This window comes from Anoplophora glabripennis, unplaced genomic scaffold, assembly GCF_000390285.2.
Source record: "Anoplophora glabripennis isolate ALB-LARVAE unplaced genomic scaffold, Agla_2.0 scaffold5, whole genome shotgun sequence".
NCBI classification, from domain to species: domain Eukaryota; kingdom Metazoa; phylum Arthropoda; class Insecta; order Coleoptera; family Cerambycidae; genus Anoplophora; species Anoplophora glabripennis.
Window position 1 is genome coordinate 3,451,074 of NW_019416525.1, and position 26,689 is coordinate 3,477,762.

Consider the following 26,689-nt stretch of genomic DNA (forward strand, 5'->3'; position numbering starts at 1 on the left):
TCATTGGAGGTTTTGTCGCTTCGCTACGTGCTCCTCCTCAGTATCCGATATTATGTCGCTGTTTTCGTCCGTCTGGTTGTCCAGCACCTCCTGTTTTCGCTTTGCCGTGGCCATTTCGGCCGCGTGCTTTTTCCTCCATTTTGTGCGCCTGTTCTGGAACCATACCTGCAACAACAGAGACACCCTTAAAGACATTCGCATCAAGATTGTTGTTTTAAAATGGTCAAGGCCACAAACAGCGAGTTCGATACCCCAATGATGTCCTCATCACGGTTTAAATAACGTTAATTTTGGTTGGTATAACGTCGACGGTTGATTATATAACGTTTTTAATTAAAAGGAAACGTTGAAATTAAACGTTATACAAACAGGGAAAATTAAACGTCATAAAAATTACATAAAAATTACAATTTTAATTAACTCTGTGTGATCATTATTTATAGCAGGGTAGATTGCGCAAACGTTGCAATTAAACGTTATAAAACGTGGTAAAATTGAACAAATTAAAGTCAAGTGCAAGACGTTAAGTTTTAGGTTAAATGAATTGAATTATTTAAATAATTCAACGTTTAAATGTGGCTTAAGAACAACGTTGTTGGATAGGTAGCGTAAACGTTAAAAATAAACGTTATAAAAGCACAAAAAAATACACAAAATATAATTTTAATTAACTCCTATGAGTGCCTAAATATTACATTTAAACGTTATAAAACGTGAAGGTATTAATAAAAGTAATTTTGAAACGTTTTTGTTCTCACTGGCGGTGATGGACGATTATCGGCGATGTTTTTAAAACGTCGTGGTCACTGATGACGAGCATTGTCTTTATACAGCAAATACACTGTTTAGTAATGTGCAGAAGAATAATTGATAATTGAATTTAAACTGAAAAGCGAACAATATAAGATAAAACAGGAACATAAAGATGTTTTCAATCAGACTGATTGTGAGATAAGTGAAATATTTTATAGGTGTTTCAGTTGCGCGGATTATTGAAAAAACGTGTACTTTATTCAGATGGGATGAGAATATTGATTAAACTCATAGGGGAAACGATTGTTTGTAGGAAGATAACATCACTGCAGCATCTTTGGTTTAATTGATGGCATCCTCTCTCGACGGTATTCGGTAAACATCGCGCGCCGGGTTGGTTCTGCGTTGCTTATGGCAGTATTAACTCCCAGACCCTATTTAGATGATTTATCGTTCTACTATGGCTCTAAAATACCGTGTAATTCGCAAATTTAATATATAATGGGCCTGTTGTACAGAAATCGCTGAAAACATATAGCCCGTGTTTAGATGTTTAGCAGTTTTGCGGAAGGTTGATATATTTGCACCCCTTCATTTCTATCAAAGAATGGCTCCGCCCCATTTTCCACCCTTGGAGGCCCGAGTCTCGTCCGTGACGCCACTGTGCCGTCAGCTCAATCCGATAAAACTTTTATTAATTGCGTCTCACTCTGAAACATGGCTGCCTCGCCAAAACCGCTGTACCTCTGTTTCGTTGCACCATCGAACACGAGTCTAACGAACGTTTGCCGATTAATAGAAAATAATTTAATTAATTAGTTAACGTAATATTGTATTCGGCGCAAGAGCTGTATTTCAGCGTTTAATTTACGATTTAACACATGTTTTCAAGGCGGCGATAAATAAATCTTTCTGTGATAATTTCGGGGTCTTAAGTTTAAAATATGAATTAGATATCTCGAAGGGCTTTTAAGATATCGTAAAAATGTGGCACCTACCGTCCATTTTTATCCACTTCTGAAAGATAGGCTACATAAAAAGCTAAAAAATTTCCGCTCTGGTTATTATTATTGTAGTTACAAGATCCCAGAGTCGACGTTCGATCACACTTCGGGGTGGCTCCGCGAATTTTCGGGTATTGCTATTCCGTTGAGATCTTGATGTCCAGCCTCTTCGGATTCGAATCTGGCTGTTATTTTGGCTTTCTCGTAACATTCCTGGCCGTTTCACGGATAAATTCTGGGGTAAAATCAACAACAACAAATTCGAATACTGTCTTTTAGTCACTGATTTCGAGGTCTCCTATGATTACTTGAAATTTTGAAAGCTTTTGGAGCTTTCTGAGTACCTAAGAATTTTAGTCAGCTTCTATTTTATCCCTTGCGCTGGATTGCGCAATGTTTGGACAAGAGCGATTGAACAAGGCCGGGAGCAGTGTGCTCGCAAAAATTTTTTTAACAAGGTTTTAAATTATTAAAATTGATTTGCAAAGGCTTTATACAACGCAAAATGTCAATAATTTAAAACGTACTAAGTGTACTGGTCAGGTTCCGTCCCTGGTTAATAAACGGTGAGGAGTCAGGGTCGACGTTCCATCACAGTCCTTGATGGATCCGCAGAGGTCCTATAACGAAATCCGTTTTAATTGGACTTGCTTGATTTTACCCATCTTCTGATTCTCGCCGATTGGATGATCGACTTGTAGTCTAGCACTTTGGTTTTTCTTACAGTTTCCTGGTTCGAATTCCTTAATATTCGGAAAATTTTTCAATTTTCAACATTCGAAACTGGGGTGAATTTTCTGTTCAGCAGCGGCGTTGTTGCAATTAGCATTCAAAATTTTTGTATAGCTTGCAAATATTTATTGATTAACTCGAAATTCGTGGGTACTGCATCATTATCCGGAAACGTATTATTGTTATTAAATTTCGGTGGCGCCCTCGTACAAGCGTTAAAAAAAGGAGGAGAAAGAGACACCGCAATTTTGAGCGGCGGAATCCAGCCCACGGTTTTCATCGCGTTCGGAAGTAATTTAAAAAGCCCGAGCCGTAGGAGAGAGAGGCCGGCGTGCCGGGGGCGTCGGAACAAATTGGAAGTGAGTGGCCCTTAATTTGGCCAGTTAGGGGTTGAGATTGAGGCCCAGGGGTCGCGGGCAGCGCATTCCGCAGCAGAGCGCCAGCATGTACAGCTAATTACGCAGTCACTTAGCGTTAATCGATTCGGTCGCCTTACGTTAACGGTTAACGACACACTAATGACCCTGCATTTACATAGAGACCGGGGATTAGGGTGGGACCGGAGTCCGGGCGGCCCCTGCCGGCTCGTGTAATTCATACAGATTTTATCTGAAATTATAAAACCGGACGCTCGCAAACAATAAAAACATATATATGTCACGTAGATTAGCGACGTCAACAATAAATCAAACCGTCATTCCGCGAAGAGCCGGACTACGTTCCCGGGCGCGTAAGCTCGGTCGCCTCCGAAAATATTTTCCCGTACTGGGAGGCGACTAATCTTACTTGGTATATTTTTTTAAATTCATATTCAGAAACATGGGCGTAGCTAGCATTTTTGCTTGGGGGGTGTCAAAACCTAAACACTTTCTTCTAATTCTAAAAAAAATCTCGCAGTCAGCGACTTACCGAAATGAGAAATACATTTTTGTATCTTTTTTTTCTGGAGTGGGCCGTGCTCCCCTCAAGTTACCTACGCCCATGTTGAAAAAGCACACTTCGTAGTTGGTTGACGTGCAAAAAATCAAGATTTTTTTTCAACGAAGTAATTAATGAAAACGGAGCTCTGGAAAACGCGCGGAAGCCACGTTGTGACGTCACACCACGTTAGCGGTGCGTGGTAATTTATTTATTAGTTCTCGGAACGGATGGGTCAAAAAGTAAAATATTTCTATCAACACTAATTTATCGAAAAGTTAAGGGCTCTCAAGTAGGGTTAGCGTCGCCACAAGACCGTCTTTCGGATAAGACTTCATGATATTTAGCAGTATTTTTTTTTAACAAGTTCACTTAGATCGTCGGGACCATGTGTTGAACATCTGGTATAAAGAAAAAAATCGATATTTCTAATAACGCGCGAAATGCATTCAAAAGAACACGTAGGAATTCCAAGAAATTTAAATAAGTTGTTAAATTGATAATAATTGGAAAAGAATAATAGATCAAATAGCTGGTTTTTAGGCGGATTTTCCAAGCTATAAGAACAGATTAAATAAGATTGACTAATCCGTCCCGTATTGCTACACGCAGTCAGTAGAGGAAGGCTAGGGTTACTTCTAAGTCCAGTTAGTCACAGAATTATTTATATAAATGTAAATTCAGTCCATTAGATAGCTATTAACATGGCATAGATATGCCAAAGCGTTCCGATATTCAGGGTTCCCGCCAGTAAGATAAGAACAGAAGCGTCTGGACTCAAGAAATGGGCGTGTCGAAGCGAGGTGTCGAATTCAGGAGAGATCTCCGAAAAAACAGACAGTTTTTTCTTGGGTTCTACATTGAGTAGTCTACTTAGATTTAGAGTCTCGGGTTAATTTAATAATGGATAAAGTCATTTCAAATTTTGCTATGGATCGCGCATTCCCTGAATCTCGGTACGCTGTCGCGTGTCAATAAATTAATTAATAATGTGGTTCGAGCTCGTTGTGTCGTTATTTTGTTTATTTTGTTTTTATTGTTATTGAAACCGTTCCTGGAAGTGTTGGTGTTTCTTTCTTTTAAGTAAGAATTCTTGTTTTTTTTTGGGACGCGTTTGGAAAAAAATAATTTATTTTCGGAGGCTTGGCTGTGGGCAACGAAGGACGGCGTCGGCGTCACGCTTCCGGGATTCTCACACCGATGCATCGATACCGCAAAATAAAATTCCATATATGTGTCAGGGGATGATGGATCGAGAGCCCGACAGACAGCAATGGCGAATGGCGGCCCAAACCGGTCCCCAACCGGGCGCTAACCAACTCAACCCACCGAAACACCGAATGTCATTGCCGTAAGGGGAAATTTATATACGATATATCAGTTAATTGAATTCGGTAAATATTACGGTTTGATGGCTGCACTGCAATTTCGTTTCAGTTTTAATATTTATCGCGCTTTCTGCGTTCGCTTCTACACGAGGCCGGTCGGGGGGGTAGTTATAATCCCACACTGCGAATAAAAAAACAATTGATAGTATCGACGCGCTGTACCAAGGCCTCCTACGCTTCATTATGAATATTAGAGGCTTGTATTGAAGATACGCACCCTGGAACTATTTAAAGTACAGAAATATTTTCGTTCATAAAAATAAACTATTGTAAAGTCATAAAAGAAACAAATAAGACATTCCACGAGGTGATTTATGTCTTTTTAAACGCCCCTTCAGGTGCAAGTTCAAACGTACTAAAAATTCCAGTAAATTTGGTAAATATTGAGTAATTCATTCAAAAGTAGTGCTAACAAAGTAAACATTAGAAAAAACGAGAATGAATACTTCACTCTTTTTTGTACATTTCTAAGAATCCCCATGAAAGAAACAACAGTACCAATTATTTATGAACAATTTTTAGGTTAATGGTCAGTACCGACTATTTAATCTTTGCAATAATCGAATATGACAGCGACGAAAGCCGCAACAGTACTGACTGGCATGCTCTTGTCGTCGGAATTATCTTTCAATTATTCCATTTCCAACATCATTAAACGCGTAAGTTCTAATTATTATTGCCATCGCCAATCAATAATCTAATAACATTCAAATCACGTAGACTAATGAAAATGGCATCAATAAAAACATGGCTCGTGGTTAATCGGGTATAATTCAGATAACATAATCATTTTCCATCGTAATCGGTGACGTCGGTACTCTGCGGAATTTGGAAGCCGATGAATTTTTTATTCCATCGCTTGGTGGTTGTATTTTTGTAATCTCGTCGTTTAATAATTATCGATAGGTTTTAACTGCGAAATGTTTTATACTTTTTCAATCGAAAGGTCAGTAAAAATGTTTACTTACTGTCGGTATCAAAAACTGTACGTTTTTGATTATATTGGTGGTTCAAATTTGAAGTTTTGTATTTTGTTAAAGAATCGAAAGATAGGTAAAAAATTTACTTATATTAATATTCCCCGTGATATTCCCAATGGTGTCGAATTTTAAACTGTGATAGGTTAGTTTAGACAAATATTCGATGTCTTTTTATAACCGGTGTAAATTTTAGATGATTAGACAGTTTTAGATGTCTAATAAACGTACTTGGCTTAATGTGTGTTCTTTGAAAATATATTTGCCATCAAAATCCCTTTTGAATATACCACTATTGAAAAGATAATAGTGACTTGAAAGATGAGTAAAAATTTTACTTGATAGTTTTCACTTGTTTAAAGTCTAATAAAAGTTAAATCAGTTTTTATGTGTTTTAAAAATCAGCATTTCCATGAAGTATAACAGTTTACAAAATATTTTCCGAACTTTCGAAATCAATATAGAAATTTTCACATCAACGGATATGAGGATAAGCTTAACAATAAATATCATGTGTTGTTTTGTCTCCTGTCAATCAAAATAGCGCTGCAAACCGTTTGTGATAATTTTTAAATTGAATTCAACATCGTGGATTCCAAATATAGTTAAAATTAAGCTTTTATTTATTATAAGATAAAAAAAACTTCTTTGAATATTCCATACAAGTCAAAATTTGTAATTTATCTATAAATACTTTTTTTATGAATCGAAAGATCAGTAAAAAATTTGCTTGTTAGTATATACCCGTTAAAGTCTGATAAAAGTGCATCAAATGTTTGTACGTCATTTTAAAAAATATTTGCTGACCTTTTGAAGCCAAATATAGAAATTTTGACATCGACGGATATAAAGATATAATTTCAACAGTTTCGGTTCTTGCGTATCAACAAACCTGGTATATTGTGGCATGGCGCGGGGCGCTGTTAAGCTTTAATTACATTTTTTGTGTCGCCGGGGCCGAGATAATCTTCAAAAGAGTTGAAGTGAAATTCGACACCCGCTGCGCCAGTCATTCATTCTGCTTTAATTAAACTTGTAACAAAGATAAAATTAATTTTTAATTCCCAGCCAAGGTAATGAAGTTAGGGAGATGTTAAAAAGTGGGCATTTAGTCGAGTTTTACGATGATCTCCTCGGCGGCTGGAACTGGAACTCCGGAAGAGTTTGTCCAGATTATTTTTTGCTCTATTCCCCGGCGTCCCTTTAGAGTAATGAAGCGCTACACGCCCGCGGTTTTAGGGACGCCTCGCCGCCCTGGAAGGGGCGAAATAGGACGCCGAACAGGCCTCTCTCTGCCCGCGACGCTTACATCGAAAACAAAAAATTACGTAATTATTTTATCCAACTAAACTTTTAAATTGACCATACGTTCAAAAGTGTCGTAAAATTTGATGGGTTACTCTTAAATTTATTACTTCAAGATGAATTTTTCGATGTAGCCGCTCCTCTAAGTATTTATTTACTCGCATCAAAGAGAATTCCCTCTTTCTTTCCGCGTCAGTCTCAAGCAAGGATTTAATTTATAAAAATGCGGAATGTTTTATGATAATAAAACGGCGCTCAGATTAAATAAAAATGCTAAATAAAAAGCTCTCCCGAGAATTAATAACTTAGCAGGAATCTGGACTGGTGTGCTTCGTTAAGCTGCGAGTGGAACGGCCGGAACCCTCCCCTCCGCCCCCCAAACAAACATCAGGGAGTGTAATTCTCTTAATTATATTATGTTTTAACTACCCTTTTTGGAATAGATATTAATTAAGCTAAGAAATACTTAAATTTATAATGCCATTCCCTTGATTTTTTAAAAGAAACAACCACCGTTTTGAGTCTTATTCTATAATTTTTGCGATACTACTTCGTTTATATTATAAACGGGCCTTTTCGATTTTATGTGGAAAATTTCCTAATAATCTTAATAATCTTATCACATTTGAACAAATCGGAAGTAACTCTAAAATTTTTAATATTACAGAAAAAAATATTTTGTCAGATTGTTACCCTTATTTCAGTCTTAAATGTGCAATGTCAATCTAAACAACAGCGCAAAATTTACAACGTTGATTTGAATCACTGTAAATCAAAGGTACAAAATCAGAACAAAGAGATCCAAATAAATGGGAATTATTTATAAATTATATTAATTAAAATGAATTTAAAATACTTATGGGCTCGCATTAGCTAAAAATTTTCAGTTAGATAATATTTCCTTTGATTATGATTATAGGCGAATATTTGAAATTATGCCTTTTTAATTAATCGAAAGGTCAGTAAAATTTTTGCTCGATTAATATACACTGTTTACAACCTAACAAAAGTGTGAGAAATTTTCATAAGTTTTGATAATCTGTATTTTTGAGTTGTAGGATGACAATTTAAAAAATATTTACTAAACTTTCGTTAATACAGATGAAATTTCAAATTGACCGGTATAAACATAAGTTTAACACCAATAGCTGTCTGTTTTCTTTGTCTCCAGATTTTTAAATACAAAAATAGAGATTCATCTTATCTAAAAATTTATTGTTATTATTTATTATTTATATGATATTTTAAATTATACCTATCTTCAATGAATCGAAAGATCAGTAAAATTTTTGCTCGATTAATATACACTGTTTAGAACCTACAAAAGTGTAACAAATTTTCATATATTTTGAAAATCTGTATTTGTGAGTTGTAGGATGATAATTTAAAAAATATTTACTGAACTTTCGAAGTCAATACAGAGAAAATTTCAGATTGACGGGATATAAATATAGATTTAACACTAATAGCTGTCTGCTTGTTTTCTCTGCCTCCTTGGTCCTATATTGATTTAATTCACTATAAAATCAAAACAGAGGACTCCAGATTTTTAAATACAACAATAGAGATTCATCTTAACTAAAAATTTATTGCTAATGTTTGTTTTTATATGATATTTGAAATTATACCTATTTTTAATTAATCGAAAAATCAGTAAAATTTTTGCTCAATTAATATACACTGTTTAGAATCTAACAGAAGTGTAACAAATCTTCATAAATTTTGATAATCTGTATTTCTGAGTTGTAGGATGACAGTTTAAAAAATATTTACTAAACTTTCGAAGTCAATACAGAGAAAATTTTAGATTGACGGATATAAATATAGATTTAACACTAATAACTTTCTGTTTTTTTTGTCTCTGCCTCCTTGGTGCCATATTGATTTAATTCACTATAAATCAAAACAGAGGGCTCCAGATTTTTAAATACAAAAATAGAGATTCATCTTAACTAAAAATTTATTGCTAATATTTCTTTTTACATAATATTTGGAATTATACCCATTTTTAATGAATCGAAAGATCAGTAAAATTTTTGCTTGTGCACTGTTTGAAGTTTAACAAATGCGTAGTAAATAAAAACAGTTTCAAACTGTCAATTCGCTGCGTAAACAAAGCTTACGTGTTTTTTCGCGCGATGGCGTTCAGAACGTGCAGTTGACTCTGTGGTGAGGTTATGTCAGGATCGGATGAACGAGGATTTACGGGTTCCGGAAAAAATCCTTATTTGAAAGGAGTCGGGACGAGAGAAGTGAAGCGAGCGAATGGAAACGTAATGAATATGATAATTTTTCAATTATAAATCTAATACAAATATGTTAAATATCCGGTTAGCCTTAAGTCGAGCGTATTGAAAACCGTCATCCAGGCGATTAGTGCGACACCGCAATATATCGGTCCGTTCGAAATGAATCCATCCGATTAAGTTAAAGTATATCGTGGGGTTAGAATAGGGCCGGATCACCGTCCCCCCATGAGTAATTCGGTGGCAACGCGTGTTTCTACGATATGTTCGGAATTAATGAAAACGGTGTGCGCGGAATTCCCGCCCGCTTTGACGAACGCTTTCGACAAGTGTAAATGCCCCCTTTTGTTACTCTCTAAATTTGCATTTTTATTGAATCTCTAGCCACCGAGATTTGAATATAAGCCTCCGTGCTCACAAAAAATAATACGTCTAATATTGAGATTTCATCCGCCGTCATCCGCATAACTCGGCTCGTAATTAGATCTTTGCGGAATCAATTAAATCCACATTTTTCCGGCCGCCCGCGCCCCCGGTGTCTCTTAAAAACCGCTCACTCATTGCACCCGACGCCGATTTTGACATATCCCGCCTAATATGAGCCACAGGCGACTGAAAAATTTCAATGGATTAAAACCGCACCCGGTCAGCCGTCAGTACTTTTCTGTAATTTTTTCCACAAGATTTGCATGAATTAAAAAAATCAGTTTTGAACAGGGTTTTACCCTCTAATTAGGCTGAAAAAAGTGAAATATTGAAAAATAACATTAAAAATTTGCCACCGGAAGTAACGTATAAACATACAGGGTGTCAGAAGTTTGACTGCCCTAATTGTAACAGACGATAGAATACATTAAAATAAACAAAAAAACCTCATATAACATGGGTCCTAAACTCTCCTAAAAGCTCCAACTCAATGTACAAAAATTCGATTAATTAAGGATTATTAACATAACTGCGTGCATAGAATACCATAAAATCACTATTTTTATCTTCTTTATGCCTAATTTTAAAAAATAATTAGCGTTGTAATAAATTTAAAATACGATAAAATTCATATTGAGCAATGTGACAACGGCGCGGCGGATAACACGAGGTGGTAAGCTGTCCAGAAATACGTAATTCAGTTGGTATCTGGAATTGGACCGTATCTGAGTGTTTTTTGCGTATTACTATTTCCTTTTCTTGATGTTTGATGTTTCACAATAATAGTTGTTTACATTTTTTCCGTAGGACAAGTCTGCCGCGTGCACACGTGGTATGCACCAGCTGTGTAGCGTTAGGTTAAGCGCTGTTATCATGTTGTAATGAAACTCCCCAATATTAATACTCGCTGTATTTTGAAAACATAATCTTACGCCCCTGTAATATACAACTTTTTTGTTCATTTATGATTACTCTCATATTGAAGTAATGGCACTCAAACTTCTTACACCCTGTATAGTCTTTCTATCTCACTTATATAATTGCTTAATGTGTTGTTCTCGAAGTTATTTGAAATCCTAGAAAGAATTTGACGCTATGGATCTTAAAAATAATTGGTAGGTCTTTAGCAGGGTCCTTAAATGTATGGTATCTTATGCGGAGTATCGCCCCAATAATGCGGTCGTAACGGTAGAATTAAGCACCTTCACTTTCTGGAAAATCTAAATAAAGGCTTATTTTGGACTGACAAATACATCCATATTTTTAAAATATGAATTTATATAGGTATTATAATTAGTAAGGCTGTCAGAGAGAGCCTCAATTCAATGGCGTGCCAAGTGGGTCAACCGACACATGCTTGAGCTGTTACCTCAGAATGCTTTTCACGTTCACGTCACTTTAGTATACTGTTGTCTTTGTTATCTTGTTGCTTTTTAATAAATAATGCGTACGCCTATGTCTCGCGGCTCAATAGCTGATAGCCCTACTGATGAAACAATCTTAAGTAAAACGTGGCAACAAAACGATCTCTTTGTTTCATCTGTTTTTTTTAAGTATTGCCAAATTTATTTGGGACCGATGACAAATTTAAAGTGTAAAATTCCACGTGAATCGATGCCAAGGTTTTCTCTTCGACGTTGTAATACAACAGCGCAGATATTAGACTGTATACAATTGCGGATGAGTGCCCGACTTACTTCCCCTCAGTTGGCCGTCAATGGAACGGCGGGCGCGGGGGGTAACTGTGCCCGGTATGATGTATTGTCTAAAGAGGGTGTGCGGCTATGCCGTATAATCTTCTGACAAATTGAATTAGGGCGACGAGATACAGTGGGGGGCGCCACTTGTTTATAACAAACATCGTCATCGCTATTAGGATTTCCGGATCTGATTGATACGGGACGAAAGAGAAGAAAAGATAATTCTCCTCCGCCCCGTTCCGATAAAGTAAATTCGTTAAAATAAAACCTTATCGAAACATCGGTAAATCTGTCGTTAACTCATCGAGGAGTGAGTAACTCGAACTTACCTTCACTTGGGACTCGGTCATCCCTAAGGCGTAAGCTAGTTTCGCTCGCTCTGGCCCTGCCAGATATTTGGTTTGTTCGAAGGTTTTCTCCAGTGCGAATATCTGCTGTCCGGAGAAAGTAGGCCTCGTGTGTTTCTTTTTTGCGTCCTTGTCGCCTCCCAAGCCGCCCATATTGGTCTGGTTCACTGCAAATCAAAGCTACAATCAGAACTTTGCTAAAATCCGTTCAGGACGATTTTTTAATTAAATCCGACTACGTTAATATTATTTTTCGAAATACAACTAACTTTTATCGATTTCCTTATTAGTTTGGAGTTTATAGCTACTTAATTGCGATTAAGAACCCCTCTATAACGTACCCTATTTTAATGAACCGAAAGATCAGTAAAATCTTTATAATATTCCATTATAAAACCTGAAAACAGTAAACATTTTTATTACTTATCGAAAATCTATATTTCGAAGCACGTAAATTGACAATTTAAAATATATTTACTAAACTTTCTAATATAGTTCTTTTTTCATTGTCTTCTGTCATTTTTACATTAAATTCAGTTACAACTATTCCAAAAGCATTATATGAGCTGTTATTAGCTATAATAATATTTCCTTTGATTGTTTGAAATTATACATTTTTTAATAAATCGAAAGATCAGTAAAATTTTTGCTATATACCGTTTGAAGCCTAGCAAATGTGTTAAAAAATTTTATTTTTTTGAAAATCTGCATGAGCACAATTTAAAAAATCGTCAAGTCATTATAGAGATAAAGATAAGTTTAACACTAATAACAGTCTCGTGTCTTTCTTTCCTTTTTTTTTGTTTGATTCACTGTAAATCAAAACAACAGAGGCACTCACTTATTTAAAATGTAGATTCATGTTAGTTAAAAATTTATTGCTAAGTAATATTCCTTTGATTATGCGATTACTGACGAATATTTCAAATCACATGTATTTCAATGAATCGAAAGGTCAGTAAAATTTTTGTTAAGGGTATTTAATGACGTTGAACAGAAGTGCAACAAATATATTTTCAAACATATAGGAATTTTAATTTCTAGTGTGGTAAGGCTGTCAATGACATACATTTAACAGACATTGCTAAACAGATTGTTAGATATTGATTATTTATACGTTACTGCAAATTTAACTTCACTTTCGGATTTTCCGAAGTAAACGTCTTGTTAAAATGTCATTATTTCCGTATGACCAATTATTTACAGCTTTGTTTTACTTACTTCCCAGAAAATAATCGTTTAATTAGGTAATTAAATATTTATCATATGGCAGTATTCTTGTTTGGAAAGAGCGGTAAATTTTGAGAAGCGCAGGGAATTCACGGTTTCTCTATGAAGCTATAGATGCAGTAAAAATAATTCAATAGTTAACCAATAGAAAACACCAAGGAGACCGAGACAAGTGCCGCATACGGAATTCTCCCCGGAAAACGGGAAAATCAGTGCCTAACAGCGTAACGGGGATCTCTCTCTCTCTCTCTCTCTCTCTGGCGGCACATGTTACAAGAACTGAGACCGTTCGGTTGTTGTTCCACTAGCTCGACACGCAATGTCATTGCCTTAACATGTGTCGGTTTAAATCTCCTGTTCCAAATTCTGACAGCCCATATTAACACACTCTTAAAACTCTCTTTTCACGTCAAAATATAATTAAAAGTGTACCGGATTACCCCGGACCTGGGATTAATTTTTTTGCTCTCGCCGCAACCGGTAATTTTTTAATGAACAGGAAAATTAAAAACTAAGCCGCGACATTCCACATGTCACTTTTATTTCTCGTTAATAAAGTCTTTATATCAGAATCTCATTTATAAACAGCACCTGTTGGGAGGCTCAAACGCTGATTGACTATGTACAATTTTCAAGGGATTACAAAAAAATCAGGTCGGCTTTACCTTTGTGAACATCTGGTAATGTTTGGTGGCAAGTCTAATAATTGATAATTGATAATGACTTACATGCTAAATATTTAAGCTATATAAATTAGGCAGAAATAAATTGACAAAGTTGGAATACTGAAAAATAACTATTCCTAAAAATCCTTAAAACTGAGGAAAAAATCAGCAAATTGGCAATTGTGGTTGTGCTCGGGCATATCCGTGTTGACAATTTCATGACGATACCAGTCAGCCGTATCATTAAAAAAGAAGTTATAATACTTTGAGTAATTTTATGTTATTATGACTGGAGAGGTACTTTTTAAAATGGCAAAAGGGAAAAAGATCTGTTCTTACATAGGTTAACTTTTTCCTTTATCTCAAATTTTGATTGCGTTTTTTTGCATTTAAAAATGGCTACACAAAATTCGGGCATAATTTAAAAAACTATAACTTTACTTTAAAAAAATTATTTTAAAATGGACTTACCGTATCGTACATAGAGATCGTTTTCTGTAATAAAAATGATAGTTTAGTTTTTCAGTTTACTCAGTACAAGAACATTTTTTAATAAATAGAAACTAGTAAAATTTTGTTCAAATAGACTATATTAAGAACGATTAGTCTAATGTTACGAGGATCTAAATTAAAGTAACAGTTTTCACATTTTTCCTTTGGAAAGTGAGGCAAAAATTTTTAGGAAAATAATCTGGATTTAAAGTACAATTTTATATAAGAAATAGAAAAGCATCGACACGTCGAGTTGCAGAGAGAACGGACGGTAGTCAGATCCTCATCGATTTATATGATTTATAAAGACGTGTTCACTATTTTCACTGTAGTGGAATATGGGAACATCATATGAACATACGGTCAGGTCTCCCGAGCGAATATCCATTCGATATCGCAACGTCCCCGCCTTCCAAGACGCTGAAGCGAGACTATAGATGCATTATTGAATTTGTTCGGGGTTTATGTATCCCACGAGGGCCATCTTACGCTACATTCTGCGTTGTCAGCATATATAGATTATTATATAGACATCTGGTCTTCTCAATGTAGAATCTTACAAATATAAAAGTATCGACTGGGCCCGCAAGCCCAACCTGGACCATATTCTCGATAAAATCCGGCAGTTTTAAATAGAAAACACGGATTATCGGAGAGTAAAAACTCTAGAGTAAGTAGGTTTGAGGGCTAGGCGAGTTTGAGCCCTACACTCCTTCTTTTACATTAATTTGTACATCTGGATGAACCGATTTATCTTCGAAATCATACCTGCTAGACCAATAAATGGCTGATTTATTTCGTCTGACATAAATAAACTTGTTTTGGTATTAAACATGGCGCATGATTAATATCTGGAAGAGTCTGAACTAGAGAAACGAGCAACTATGAATGTAAAATGAAATAATAGAGGGAAGGTAATTTATAGATCCGTGTTTATATTAAATGGTAAATGGAGGTCTTGTTTAGTCGAGGTAGCATCTTACATTTCATGAAAGCACAATCATGGAATTATTCATACCTAATCAAGGACAACTCGCACAGACCTGGAAGCGTACTGCCGTTACCCGTACTCTTATACTTTCACACACAACAAACCTTACACACAGGCTTTAACAATGGAACAAAAATCGTAATGCACAATATAGGAATGTTTGAAACTGCTAAAAAATCATCGTCATTGGATGTAAGAAGTAATAAGAAGATTGGTCTACAAACAGACCAAATAAAAATTCAATCCAAAAACAAAAATGAAACTAACGAGAGAATTTAATAATAGTTATAGTCACAGTCTTCCAAATGTTTTAACTGAAGAAGATTTGGATTTAAGGATAGTCAAAATCCCTACCAAAAGAGAAACATTGAAATGAGTGTGCACAAGAATTTTTGTACCAGAGGTGAGCTACACATTTAGTCTAGGAACATTACGACTGATGTTGGACACCATTGTTTCTGTACAAATATATTTTCTCGGTATTGGCAAACGAACTGTCTTAGGGGTGACCAAGAGTTAGAAGTTCTGGGTCTATCGATAATTCAGATTCAGTCTAAATGAATGTAAACCTGAACGATTCTTGCTGCAAGACTGTTATGTGACTGACATGATGGAAAGGCCATTCGAAAGCAGTTCTGTGCAGTTAGAACGAAACTAATGTATGTCACAAAAGACTTCCAATTCTTTCAGTTGAGATTCCCACCAAAAGACTATCTCAAGAGAAACAGAAATGTCTTGAATCTCTGGATGCTGTAAATGCAATCCAAAATAATGTAAAACTGAACAGCATTGGAAAATATATTTTTTTGATAGAAAAAAGACGCAATTTCGAATTGGTCTGAAGCGATGAAGAAATTATGAATTTTTCAATTTGTCGTTTCCGTAACGGGGGGGCGCCCCCTCATCGCGACCATAGAACGGAATGATGCGACCAGTGAGGAGAGCGTGCCGGCGTAAAGATAAGCGAGATGGGGCGATGCTAAAGTGGATAATCTCATGATCCCGTTATCTAGAGATATAATTATTCTAACAGGGTGTCTTGCTTAAAACAGCTTGCTCGATCGGGCGGCGCCCCCACCCCTTGTTCGTTGCTAGGCTACCGCCTCCGGCGACCACAGAAACACTGCTACAATGGTGATGCTTGTAGAACACGACACGCACAACACTTCGCCGTGGGGAAGATGGATTGAGACGATAAGGGTCTCCCTCGCGCTCAGCCACTTCGCTGAGCCCGCTTGAGCCTCAATTTGCATTTGTAACTCTTTTAATGGTTGACCATCGTCAGTTATGTTAAAGACTTGCTAATGTCGCCCTAGTTTGCGCCGATAACATTTTTGGAAGATCTACGCCATTAGACGGATCAGCGGCGTATCCCGGGAACTCTCCCAACGGGGCAGTTTCCTTCAACTGCAAAGAAAACGAAAATGTTCATTTTCTAAAAATATATAATTTGGTCAACGAATTAGTTAATTTAAATCGGCAATTTCTTTCTTACTTTAATTTGGAATTTAATTTTACGTGTACGACATCGTTAATAGTCCAATTAAATAAGCCTTTAAATCGAAATTTTGTTCAACTTGCCTGAATTTTTGATATGAGTTAGTTTGAGGTATGTTATAACAATAAGTGACAGTCATTTTTTGTTTAACCCCCGGCCAAGTGTAAAAAAAGATAAAACAATAGGATTATTCAAGGTAACTCAAAACGGGTAAGGGCTAGAAAAAAAAGTTTCGTATAAAAGTTGTAAAGCATACAATTCTACATAAAAATGGCCATTTGACTTTTTCTTGTATTATTAAAATTAACAGAGTTAGGGAGGTTAGAAGTTAAGGGAAGATTTCAGAAATTTAAAAAATCATAAGCAGAAAAATGAATTAATTTTGTAATTTTTTTTTCGATGTGTTCTAAAAAATATAACCTTTCTTTTCAGAGAAATAGATATATTTTTTAATTTTTAATAAGAAAGTTATAACAATTTCAAATTTGTTGTTCACCCCCCTAAACAGAGATTTTAACGAAAACCTCGAAACAGGTCAATTTAATTTTGTCAATTTGTTTACATAAATCATATTTTTAATTCTTTTTGAGTAAATATGATTTTTTTATAAATAAAAAATATAGTTTTTCTGAAATAAAAAATAAGGGTAGCAACCCCCAAACACGGAATCACTTGCGAAATATTTGTTTTTTATCATAAGTAATTTCCATTTTGTTTCATTTCAAAATATTGATTAGAACCCCAGAAATTTTGAAAAAACTGTTTTGGGGGGCGAACTTTGAGGGTGTATTTCACCCCGTAAATATGTTTTTCCGCCGATAAAAAAATACGTGTCTTTACATTTTTTAGATTTAAAAAAAAAATACAAAATTCATTCGTTTTTCTGCTTGTTATGATTTTTTTAAATTTCTGAAATCTTCCCTTAACTTCTAGCCTCCCTAACTCTGTTAATTTTAATAGTACAAGAAAAAGTCAAGATGCCATTTTTATGTAGAATTGTATGCTTTACAACTTTTATAAGAAACTTTTTTTTCTAGCCCTTGCCCCTTTTGAGTTATCTTGAAAAACTCCTTTGTTTTATCTTTTTTCACCCTTGGCCGGGGGTTGAACAAAAAATTACTGTCACTTATTGTTATAATATACCTCAAACTAACTCATATCAAAAATTCAGGCAAGTTGACCAAAATTTCGATTTAAAGGCTTATTTAATTGGACTATAAGCGAAAGAATAGGAAAGAGGCGGGAAGGGTGGTCAAAATGAAAACGATATTTTGTGATGCAATAAAAAAATTGGAAAATACCCCATTCCAAGGGGACATAATGTCATTCTATAAAGTAATAAAAATACGTATAAGATAAAAATGTGCTGCAACTACACTTTTTAGATATTCTCATAAAAAAATCTAATGGTGCAAAATCGGGTGATCTTGCTGGCCACTCAATTGGGCCCCTTCTTGCAAAGCTCTTACCACGATACTGACGTCACTGGGCGATGACGCGTCAAATGCGATGCCTTACGAATGGTACTTATGGAAAAACGGTTTTTTCGAGTTGTACGGGTAAATCGGCTTGTTATTAAGTTCGGGGCGTTAAGAAAGCATGCGAGCAATTGGGGGGTGACGTCGGATAGTCGGAGTGAATTTAGCGTACACACACGGCTGCTGAAGGCCGTAAAAGTTGCTGGAATGACGATGGGGCACATGACAGCCCGTTAAATGTAGCCGGGATGAACAAGTAATTCAGTACGGGGCTCTTCAATTAGAGAAGTCGGTTGTTGTATGTTGAGGTCATCGTGTCTCCCGCGTCCCGGTGATGCCGGGAATACTGTTTATTACCGGCCATAAGGTACAATGTTGTCTTAATTAAGTTTGTTCCTTGGGATTGTCATTTTTCTCCCGGTTTTTGTACGTCTTTTCGATTTACTAAGAAATTGCGTTATTTTTAATACAATAATAATACAGCTGTGGACAAAAAAGTTTGGGGGTTGGGGACTTTTTATCGTCCGCAGCTGTATCATTTGAAACGCGTCCCGTGTGGTGCGTAATTAAAAACTGGAAAGTTTAATGCGTCTTATCTGCTCGATTATTGCAATCGTGATTGTTTGGAGAACATCAAAATAGAACACATATCCCTGTTTATGAAATGATGATTATTAATTTAGAATATAAAGCGACATATGCGTTTCTTCATTAGTGAGTTGATTACGCCGTATCAATACTAATTTCGTTATCGCGTTAAGAGGCACATATGTTTGCAGCATTATTACATCATATATCACAATATACAAGTTTAGGTGTATTGCGGCCGGTAGACTAGAGGCGAAGGCCTCGCCCAATCGTAGGGGGGGCAGAACGTATAATGACCGGTGACGTATGTGTTATTTGTTTGGCGCCATCTGGCAGTAGCGTTATTAACTTGGCAAATCAAACATGCTCCAGACATTAATTATCGGGATCTGATAGCTGTCGTCCGATTCGAATCTTGTTTTCAAACATTTCATAATATTTTATACTTGCCACGCTTGTATCCGTAGGTACGGGTAAATCGACGATGTGCATATTTCACGCGGAGGATTACGTTTTTGTATTCTTCTCTTCGCTTTGCGAACCCCCCCCCCCTCGCCCCCACCGTTCCGCAACAAGAAAAGTTTATAACATATAAAAACAACAATTACATTCCCCTGGAAGATTATTTTATCATTGATATTCCCTTCCCCATAAACGATGTTATTCCGTCCTATCCGATTGTTTTATTTGTTTCTCATGTCAACACAGTTGCTACAAACTCCCAGCGACGGTATCAAAATATTATCGTTATGACAGATATTTCCTTTGCTTTGACGACTCGACCGAATTGAACTCCCACTACAATTGCCCGGGCAAACGTTTCTGCTGATTTTCCTGCGGCAATCTGAGACGCATCAGTTTTTAACAGACTCCTCAAACTTGTTGGGAAACTTTGCCACGAGCCGGAATACGTACATATTTATGCAATAAAATAAGTATAAATAGTACATAGTATTAAATATGGTGTATTCAAGCACAAACGCCTTGATAATCTCGAAAACTAAGTAAATGTAAAAAATCACTTGAATTTGCGTTTCCATTTTATTCGAAAAACACATTTTCGAGTTATTATTTTTTTTAGTATAAAATAAACTAAATACGCAGAATTACGAGAGTAATTCTAACTGTTCGCTTCACAGAAAAAAAAAAAAGTGTAGGAATTTTTTTATTACAAATGCAATTTTAAATGCGGTAGAACCTCGATAATCCGAAATAATTGGGACTGAAGGTAGTTCGGAACAACAAAAAGTTCGGATTATCAAACATTGCTCACACAAATTCCAGGTTTCAGTAATTTAAGGCCTGAAACCAAGGCCGGATTAAGGGAGGGCTACGGGGGCTGTAGCCCCGGGCCTCACGAGATCGGGGGTCTCGGCAAGATCTGCCAAATTTTTGTTTTTTTTACAATCAAACCAAAAAGTGTTTTGACATTTTATATCGACAAGTTGCTGATTGCGTGACCTTTTTTTTAAGAATCAAAGACGCGTCGTTCGGATTACCGGATTCTATTGTACAATGCAATCACGAAAAGTAGAAATTTTCCCCTTACTATCCCTTAAAAAATCTCTACGCTAACGTTCTTTTTTATTATTAACGATTTGTATAGTCTTTCCAGTCTCAATTGAAGAATCAGGAGATGAAATATTTAATAAACTTGTTCCCATATTTATTAGCCATATCTATATATAAGTCTGGTCGCCCAGTTGAAGAACGAGCGCGCGGGCAAACGCGCCACAAACACAGCCGCACTGGGCGACCTGACCATAAATTAAGTTGTCAACAAATAGCCTAGCAGTGCAGTGCAGCAATGCGGAATTTGGTCTGATTCAGGTAATTTTAATTTATTATAGGCACCTTCTATTAATCATTCATATTACAATTGAGAAAGAGAGAAATAAGAGCTATATTTTGTTTACTAATTTACCATCAATATATGTAATAAAATTGTTTTAGGACATAAATAATTAAAATCTAATGAACATATAATAGAAATTTTCTACACATTATATACAAATTATTATAATTTTTTACCTTTAGCAGAAAACTTTTTTAGGGACGCCTATGAAACCCATTAAATTTTATTCCTACGTGTTTTTATACATGTTCAACTGACTTCGGAAGGACTATACATGTATTATTTTATTTGCGGTGATTTTTTTCAGAATTTAGTTCGTGTATGATAATCGGATTTGTAATTTAGGCCTTTCGAATTAGTGGGGAGGTTCAGATTACCGGAGTTCGGATTATCGAGGTTCTTACTGTACAATGCAATCACGGACAGTGGAAATTTGTCCCTTAGAAAAATTTTATTCTTATTGATTACATTGTATTTGAAATTGTACTTGCAACAAAAGATTGCTAGAAACGTTTATATATTTTTTTTATTCAATTTTGTAGTAAGCATATTTTACACTAAAAAAATCGAAAATTGCTCGTTTTACGAATAAAATGGAAGAGATAATTTTCCTTTTAAATACAATTGTGAATCAAATGTCCACCATTGGTAGATATAATTGTACAAAAATTCATATAATTTTATTTTCAGTTCATTATTACCCACGTGGATCAAAAATAAAAATAATAATTAAAATTTCTTAATTTTTAAATAAGCATTTTTTTAAACAAAATTTTACTCGACCCCAAGGTCATTAGCAGCGATGAATCATCATTTCGCTTGTTCAGACTGTACATTACATAGGTGTAAATTTGTCGCCTGCTAGGTTATCAATTGTTATATCGTTCCACGCCGTAAATTTGGATATTCCTGTGAAATAAATGATATCAGACTGACATATGTCCTGATTAAACGTTATAATTACATTGTGGCACTTGTTTTGTGAAGTGGCTGCGCCATTTGTATATGGATAATGTTTACACCCAAATATTAATAATAATCCCGTCCCATTTGTTTCATTGCTGCGGGCACATCCGAGATTGGAATCGGATGTTTACACTATCTTTTATATTCCTTTATTAACATCCGATCTAAATGAACACACTCAAAATAGAAACATAGTCAGTACCTAAAATAAATAATAAAATATAGAAAAAGGAGGGGACGCACAGTGGCGACGCGTTTTAAATTTCTGTGGGGTTCCAGGATAAAATTTCTTTTTGTTATCGCGTAGCGACGAGCCGCCGCTGGAAAAATATCGCGATCCAAAGCCACGTCGGATTCGAGGCACAGCCTACAGGCATTATCATCTTGCCGGTCTGTTGGCCAGGTGTAAACACAATGATTATTATCAGAAACCGGCAAATAGATTAAGTCAACCATCTCGTGTTTGCATCACGTGATAGCGTAAACATTCCGGGTCAACAATTCGGTGCTGGCGGTGTGGCATGAGGAGAGTGCAGATATCACTGTTTACATTTGGAATTATGGTCGAATAGGTAAACCTGATGAGGACGTGAATTGATCAGCATGCCGGACGTCTCTTAACGCGAGCGTTATCGCCGGCGACAATTGCAAGACGGCGGTTAGCACATCGGATTGGGCGGTCCGCACCGAGTGATTGTGAATTTGACTTTTTTTGTCGGAAATAAGTAAAACCGTTGCTCGGTGTGTCGTACGCCACTGAGAAAATCTAATTTATCTAATTTTTAATTTTCTAGTATTAGCACCTTAAAAAATATGGAAACTCCTACGCCCATGATTTTTCAAAATTTTGATGCATTACGTTGTATTTAGAAATTTCAAAACCCACTTTAATATTAAAAAAATAGAAATCTAAGTCTGTTGTTCTTAAAATAAACTGTAGAAGATATATTTTTCTGAAAAATTCTATATGTATAACAAAAAACAAAGAAAATATTATGAGGTATTATTTGTAACGATAAAGAGCTAAATTGTCATTATCAATTACAACAACATTAAAAGTCTGTGATTAAAAGCAAGATATATATCTCCAATGTACTAAAAAAGTTACAGTAAAATAAGGAACTCAGATCCTTATGTTGTTGCTAAACTGTTGCTAGTACCAGAAGTAATCAACACAAACTATTATGATTATAAAGATGGGTATTGGCAATAAAGATAACTGATAAAAGTCAGAAACCAAATCGCGGGACTTAGATACATGGTGAACATAACATTAATTATTTAATAATCTTTGCGCAACAAGATCATTTAGAAATGAAAGAAACTGTAGGGGTTCCAGAGTTAAGCCCTGTGGCACCCCGTATGTTGCACGAAACCTAACGATTTAATCATATGAAAAACGTTGAAATAGAAAATAATAGGTAATTAAATTAACATTGAACAGATTTAAAAATTTTTCAACTTGTCAGTTTGAATAGAAAACTGAACGGCATGAATGTATGTTACCTAAATTACTGACAGTCTTTTACATTTTCGGCCTTGGACTGTCCAATATAAAACCAATCGTTGACCGCAGATGAAGAAATTGTAAAATTTGTAGCAAGAAATTTGCGCAACGATACCATTTATGAATGAAAAAACTTCAGTGGTCTGAGATCTGAGCCCTGTGGCACCCCCTATGTCACATAAAGACTACTGAACAGTTGTAAGAGGTATTTGCTAGTGGTAGGTAATACTAAACAAATCATAAAACCGTTTAATCGCGTTCAAAACGTTTATCTAATCAATGTTTTTATTTTTTGAATCCGACAAATTGAATAGAAAATTGAATCTATGATAAATTGACGGCCTTTTCCAGCCTAAATCTGTTCATATTTTACATCTAAGGTTTTTAATAATCCTATATAAAATATGTGTAAGAAATTGACTCAACAAGATCATCTATGAATAAAAAAAATGCAATGTCCCAAATTGGAACCCTGCGACACCCCATACGTTGCACGAAAACTACTTAACTTATAACCGTTGTAAAAAGTTATTGCTAGTGGGCTAAACAAATCAAGAAACGATTTAATCACATTTAAAACGTCAAAAGAGAATGGAACACAGATTTTTAAATTGTTAAACATAGCAATTTGAATAGAAAATTGAAACAAATTATTGACGGTCTTTTCCTGTCCAAATTTTATGTCTTTGGTTCTGAAATCCTGTATAAAATCAGTCATTGCCCTCAAATGAAGAAAAAGCGAAATTTGTAATAAGAACTAGATCGTTTATGAATGAAAGAAAATGCAGTGGACCTAGATTTGGGCCCATAGGCTCCCCATATGTTGCGTGGAAACTACTTCAATTGCAAACGTTGTAAGAAGTGTTTGTAAAGTATTTATTAGTTTAAACTGTTTAAAGATACAGAAGTATTTTGGAATGAAAGAAAATGCAATGATCCCATATGTTGCGTGAAAATAAGTGTTTGTAAAATGTTTGTTAGCGAACTAAACAAATCACGAAACGATTTAATCACATTTAAAACTTCGAAAGAGAAAAGAAGACAGATTTTTAAATTGTTGAATATAACAATCTGAATACAAAATCGACACTGCGTGAATACAGATTATCGACAGACTTTTCCAGTTCAAATTTTCTCAGGATGTATGTCTTTGATCTTGATTAGTCTTGTAAAAAATCAATCGTCTCAAATGAAGAGTTTGTGAGAAAAAGTAAAATTTGTAACAAGAACAAGAATTATGAATAAAATAAAATGCAGTGGTCCCAGATTTGAACCCTGTGGCATCCTATATGTTGCGTGAAAACTAAGAAGTGTTTGTAAGTAGTAAGTAGAACTAAATAAATTACAAAACGATTAAATCACTTTGGAAACGTTGAAAGAGGAAATATAGATATCTTATCAAATTGTTATCAAGCAAGGCAGATTTTTAAATTGTCCATAGCTAAATTGTTTCATGCTTTAAGTGTTCGATCTTGAATAAAATCGATCATTACCCTCACCTGATTGTAGGAAGAGGTAAATGGACGAATGTGAAGGAATATATACATATGGATATGTGAGAGATTTTGTTGATAATATGCGTGTACTTACTACTGCTAAGGCGATCTCTCCAGGCGATGGGGTTGAGTCCTTGGATTCCGGGCCAGTAGAGTCCCCCGGTGCTCCTGCCCAGTTCTACGGGCGGTTTATTTACCGAATTGGCGGCGTGATGATGAAAGAAGGCAGCGGCGGCAATATTGAATCCTCTGAGCCCCGAATTAGACGCACTCTGTGAGCTATTGGAAGCCATCCCCAAGGTGTTCTGCGTGAACCCCAGGTTATGGGGAAAGTGGAGAGGCCCGGTAGTGATCTGGGTGGGTCTGGATAGAATATGGTCGATACCGTGGGGGTTGGCCCCTTGGGAACTGTTACTGTTGCTAGTGGCACCTAGAGGACTGCGCGACGTCAAGCCTGAGCGTTCTACGTGTAAACTTGTACGTTCTAGCAAGACGTCCGCGTCGCTCTTTTCTTGGTGCATGTGATCGGGGCTCAGATGGGTCTGGTGCTGCTTCATTTCGGTCATGGAGTGGAGCGCGGCCAACGGGGCGGCCAGCATGTTGCGGTGCTCCAGGTTGAGGAAGCTCAGGTTCTGCTGGCTGGCGAATTCGAGCATCTTCGAGACTGGCGGCGGTGGGGTAACGGATACTTCGGACCGGTCACTGGACGCGTCGCTATGCTGCGTCATTGCTATTGGAGACGCCGTGGTTGCAGCTGTGGACGCGAACGTCGCGTCGCTATTGTCCTCGCCGATGTACTGGTGCACTACACGTGGCGACCCACACTGCACATCACAGTCACTTGCGTCTCCACCCGGTGGTGCAAATTGTTAAAATCTTAGATCTAAAGGAGCGTGTTCCAATCACCAGTCGGTTGACAATGAACTGAACTGGCGCTGGAAGACTATGCACTCGCCGGCTCGAGGTGAGACCGGTGGGCGGACTCGCAAGGTGAGCTAGTGGGGATGTCTATAAACTGAACTGCATGTTAAATATGTGCTACTGGGAAGCTCATTACGGTGGCCTCTATGGCAGTTAGCGATTCGGTGCGTGTCGCCTAGCTGCGTGGTTGCACTCTGCTCTATTTTTAAAAGAGATTAATGCTTTTTTCATTGGTAGGGGGGAGGAGTGTGGAGTCGGGGGGGCGCACGCCATTGGCGCGGACGCCCGGCTCGGGTGACGCCCGCCATTGGTCGATAGCCCGCCCTACCCCTTCCGGATTCGTATTATCGCAGTATACATGGAACTCAATCTGTAAGGAGGTATTTTACTAGCATAAACATGTTAGCGGTGGAAGGGAACTTTGACTAGTTGACTGCCTACCTAAACCGATCCCGCAAACGAATATTCCCTTCAGATCACAATTATCATCTTAACAATTACGTCACGGCATCCCTAATTGAATCTTTACTCAAAACAATCAAATCATCTCGACCACAAAAAATAATTCCTTTAGACGGCATAAGCCACTGAGCAGAAAAATTAGAAGTCTACTAAAAATTTAACCAATCTTTCAGTTATACAGGGGGAATAAAAAATGCTAAAACCCTAGGAATCCCAGACTCAAAACGGAATTAAATTTTCTCTTCACAAAAAAACGCCTCGCTCGCATGTAGAATTTATTCCTGTCAGATTGTTGCTAAATTTGAATCCCGTGATTTACGATTTAACAATTAAGTCGGTTTTGGCGCGAAAACGTTACAAATTGGAGATTTCCTCCGAATATATCTGCCTGAAAAAATGGAGATCAGGATGGAATAGCAAAGTGTGTAAGGCACCATCTATCTAGTCTCGACCCGAATGTTTTAACGCTCGACAAGGATATCTAGATGGGTGATGACCATTTGCACCGACGCATTTCGTTCCTTGATTGATATGCGTGGCCCTGCGAAATTCAGTTATTGGGTTAGTTCCCAAAGAATTAAACAATAAATAGTAAGTTTCTAATCAAGTTGTTTTAGATATATTTTTAAATGCATTATCTCCAAATTTTCTGTAAATTACGGATCTAAGTATAATAAGTGTTATTGGAAAGGTCACGGGAATATCAAAAATCAGAAGGTTTTGTGTTTGATAACCCAACAAAAA

The 26,689-nt window shown here is 36.4% G+C and overlaps 1 protein-coding gene across 1 annotated transcript; it reads right to left on the reverse strand.

Annotated features, from left to right (window-relative positions):
• On the reverse strand, positions 1 to 25,290 carry LOC108906793 (homeobox protein Nkx-6.2). Its single transcript, XM_018710151.1, has 4 exons — positions 24,657 to 25,290; positions 14,163 to 14,186; positions 11,779 to 11,963; positions 1 to 165 (listed from the first exon to the last, which is right to left on the reverse strand). Exons 1-4 carry the CDS (start codon positions 25,288 to 25,290, stop codon positions 1 to 3), a joined length of 1,008 nt encoding a protein of 335 aa, XP_018565667.1.
• Between the last annotated feature and the right edge of the window lie 1,399 nt (positions 25,291 to 26,689).

Coding starts and splice junctions, on each gene's coding strand:
- LOC108906793 (XM_018710151.1), bottom strand. CDS start 25,290: ATGACGCAGCATAGCGACGCGTCCAGTGACCGGTCCGAAGTATCCGTT. Junction 11,964..14,162: donor CGATCTCTATGTACGATACG/GTAAGTCCATTT, acceptor TTTGATTTGCAG/TGAACCAGACCAATATGGGC. Junction 166..11,778: donor TGACCGAGTCCCAAGTGAAG/GTAAGTTCGAGT, acceptor CTGTTGTTGCAG/GTATGGTTCCAGAACAGGCG.